This window comes from Hyla sarda, chromosome 9 (genome assembly GCF_029499605.1).
Source record: "Hyla sarda isolate aHylSar1 chromosome 9, aHylSar1.hap1, whole genome shotgun sequence".
NCBI classification, from domain to species: Eukaryota; Metazoa; Chordata; class Amphibia; order Anura; family Hylidae; genus Hyla; species Hyla sarda.
In genome coordinates, this window is record NC_079197.1 from 35361997 (window position 1) to 35364456 (window position 2460).

At 44.7% G+C, this 2460-nt stretch overlaps 1 protein-coding gene across 3 annotated transcripts in view; it reads right to left on the reverse strand.

Moving 5' to 3' along the window:
• Nucleotides 1-289: 289 nt before the first annotated feature.
• The window catches only part of ZBTB26 (zinc finger and BTB domain containing 26), a 23088-nt gene continuing 20917 nt past the window's right edge, over nt 290-2460 (reverse strand). For all 3 annotated transcript variants that reach the window (XM_056538762.1, XM_056538761.1, XM_056538763.1), the window contains exon 2: nt 290-1832. In XM_056538762.1, coding sequence (XP_056394737.1) covers nt 509-1759 — 1251 coding nt within the window. In that variant the 5' untranslated portion in view covers nt 1760-1832 and the 3' untranslated portion in view covers nt 290-508. The remainder of the gene's footprint in view (nt 1833-2460) is intronic.

Sequence of the window (2460 nt, forward strand, 5' to 3'; positions counted from 1 at the left end):
ACAGTACAATACATTCAATTTTTGCAGTAAATAGAAAATGACCTCCTTTATTTCCCAACATTCGGCACGTCTGCTGTGTTATAGTTACCATGATACGAAAAGCCTGGCAACGACTAGGAACTATAAGAAGATATTCTACACTACACTGCCCAGGATAGCAACACTTCTACAATAACTGAGATAGACGAATATGTGTGTTTGAGATATGACAAAATCACATACAATACTAGAGTTGCACAAAGCATAGCTGCCTCGAAGTTACTATTAAGCACTTAGTATCGGATTATAAAATGCCATGTTTGGTGAACAAAACCGTTCATGTTAAAAACCCACTAATATAGTTTTACAAGATCTGAATGGGTAGTTTTCTAAAAAGCGAGTACCATATACATGACTGATGTTCATCTATGTTTACTCCACATCTGAACTGTCTAGAACAATCTATCCCTACTCCAGGAGTCTATTACTGTGCATTGAAAGCTCAATCCTGATAACGCGTCCTTGTGTTTCACTTATGTAGACTCTGCGTTATCATTTCACTGCCATCATGGGCGCCAGCAAATGAATCATAGTCCAGACTGACATCCTGGCTGCTCCGCTCATGGGCATTGTCAAAGCTGTTTTTACCGTGCAGCTGCTTTAGATGTTTCCGTAGAACAGGTTTGTGCGCAAAAACCATGTCGCAGTAGTTGCACTTGTGAGGCTTGTCTCCGCTATGCAGGTTCAGGTGGTCCTGTAAGGAACATTTCTGAGAGAAAGTTTTGCCACATATCTTACACTGAAAAGGTTTGATGCCTGCATGGACCCGCATGTGCCTATGCAGGTTGCCCTTCTGTGTAAATGTTTTTCCACATAATAGACACATAAACAGCTTGTGCATTTTTAAGTGGTTGGCGTAGTTTTCCAAATGGCGAAATACTCGAGTACATTTTGGACACTGGTGATGCCACTGTAGTGTTTTGTCCAAAATCCTGTTGCTGGGACCAAATAGTTCTTTAGGTGACGTTCCCATATTGTCACTGCTGTTGTCAGACACTGTATAGTTGTGGACAGGATTGTTGTCAGTCTCTACAGCTCTGTTTTCTACAGTGGAATTTATAAGTGAGTGTTGAGGCTCCAGGGAGTGCAGAGACGTTTGCTCTGAAGACATGAACTGGCTTTGGCTCACTTTGGCTTTATCACTGGACATATCAACCATAGACTCGACCTTAACAATCTGGATGTCATCATTATCTGAACTATCATCAGAGTTGGTGGCTACTGGGGAATCGGGTTGCAGAGTATCTTCCATTTCCTCCTCCGGTTCCACAATCTCTGGTGCTCCATTAGCTTCTTCTTCTTCCTCCTCAGTTTTGCCCCCTGGCACTTGTCTGGGTTTAATAAATTTCCACAAGGCCTGTGTGCATCTCTCTACGACATGGCTCATCTGCAGGAAGCTGGCAGCCGTCAGGTAGTTCACCAGCTCCATCTCCGGGAATTCCAGGATACCAGTGTAACAAGACAGAAGAAGATGTTTCCCAGCTTCCGAGTTCTGCAGAATGGAGATGTGCACCTCCTGGGCATCACTTAACAGAAACTGGTCCCGTAAATAAGGTGAGCCGGCTGCAAAGACCACCTTGTGCCCCGGTACCTCCACATCATCAATCTGCACAGTAACATCACAGAACTTGTTCTGCTCTCTCAGCGCATTCATCCTCCCCAGCATGGAGTCGCCATGATTATCCAGCTCAAAGTGGAGCATCCCACTTCTCTCACACATCCTTAAACCTTAGCTTTTGTAGCCTATCCAGAACCTCTAGGCATCATCCATAGAGCACGGATCATTTCATTATCTGAAAAAGACATATTAAGTTAAAATATACAACAAAATAGTCACTATTGCTTACTACATTATAAACAGTCTAGACCAGTGTTTCCTAACCAGGGTGCCTCCAGATGTTGAAAAACTGTAAATCCCAGCATGCTAGGAGTTTTATTTTTTTCAACAAATGGAGGAACCCTGGTTGGGAAACACTGCCCTAGCAAGTGCCCAATGTCTTTTTGATTTCCTGTACTTTTAATGTCTAACTCAGTGCGTTCCAACCAGGGTGCCTCCAGCTGTTGCAAAACTACAACTTCCAGCTACTTCTGCTGTGGAAGGTGCGAGGAAGTAGCTGAGGGAGGTGCAGAGTTGCGTTAGGACACAAGTCTGCACCTCACACAGGCTTGGAAATTCACACAGGCTTGGAGTCCAATGTTTTCAATGGGATTCTGCTGCTCCGTGCACATGAAGGTGTCCGCTCGAAAAAGGCATTGCTGGTCCTTTTGCCGGTATGTTCTGCCGGCACTCGGTGTTTGCGGATTGTCCGCCGGAATATTCCGCCATATGGGCATGGCCTAACCTTGTTACCCACTGCAGAGGAGCATTCAGTCCTCCAGAGTAGTAAGTGAAGTGACTGGTCGCCAAGGGTGATAAGGCCA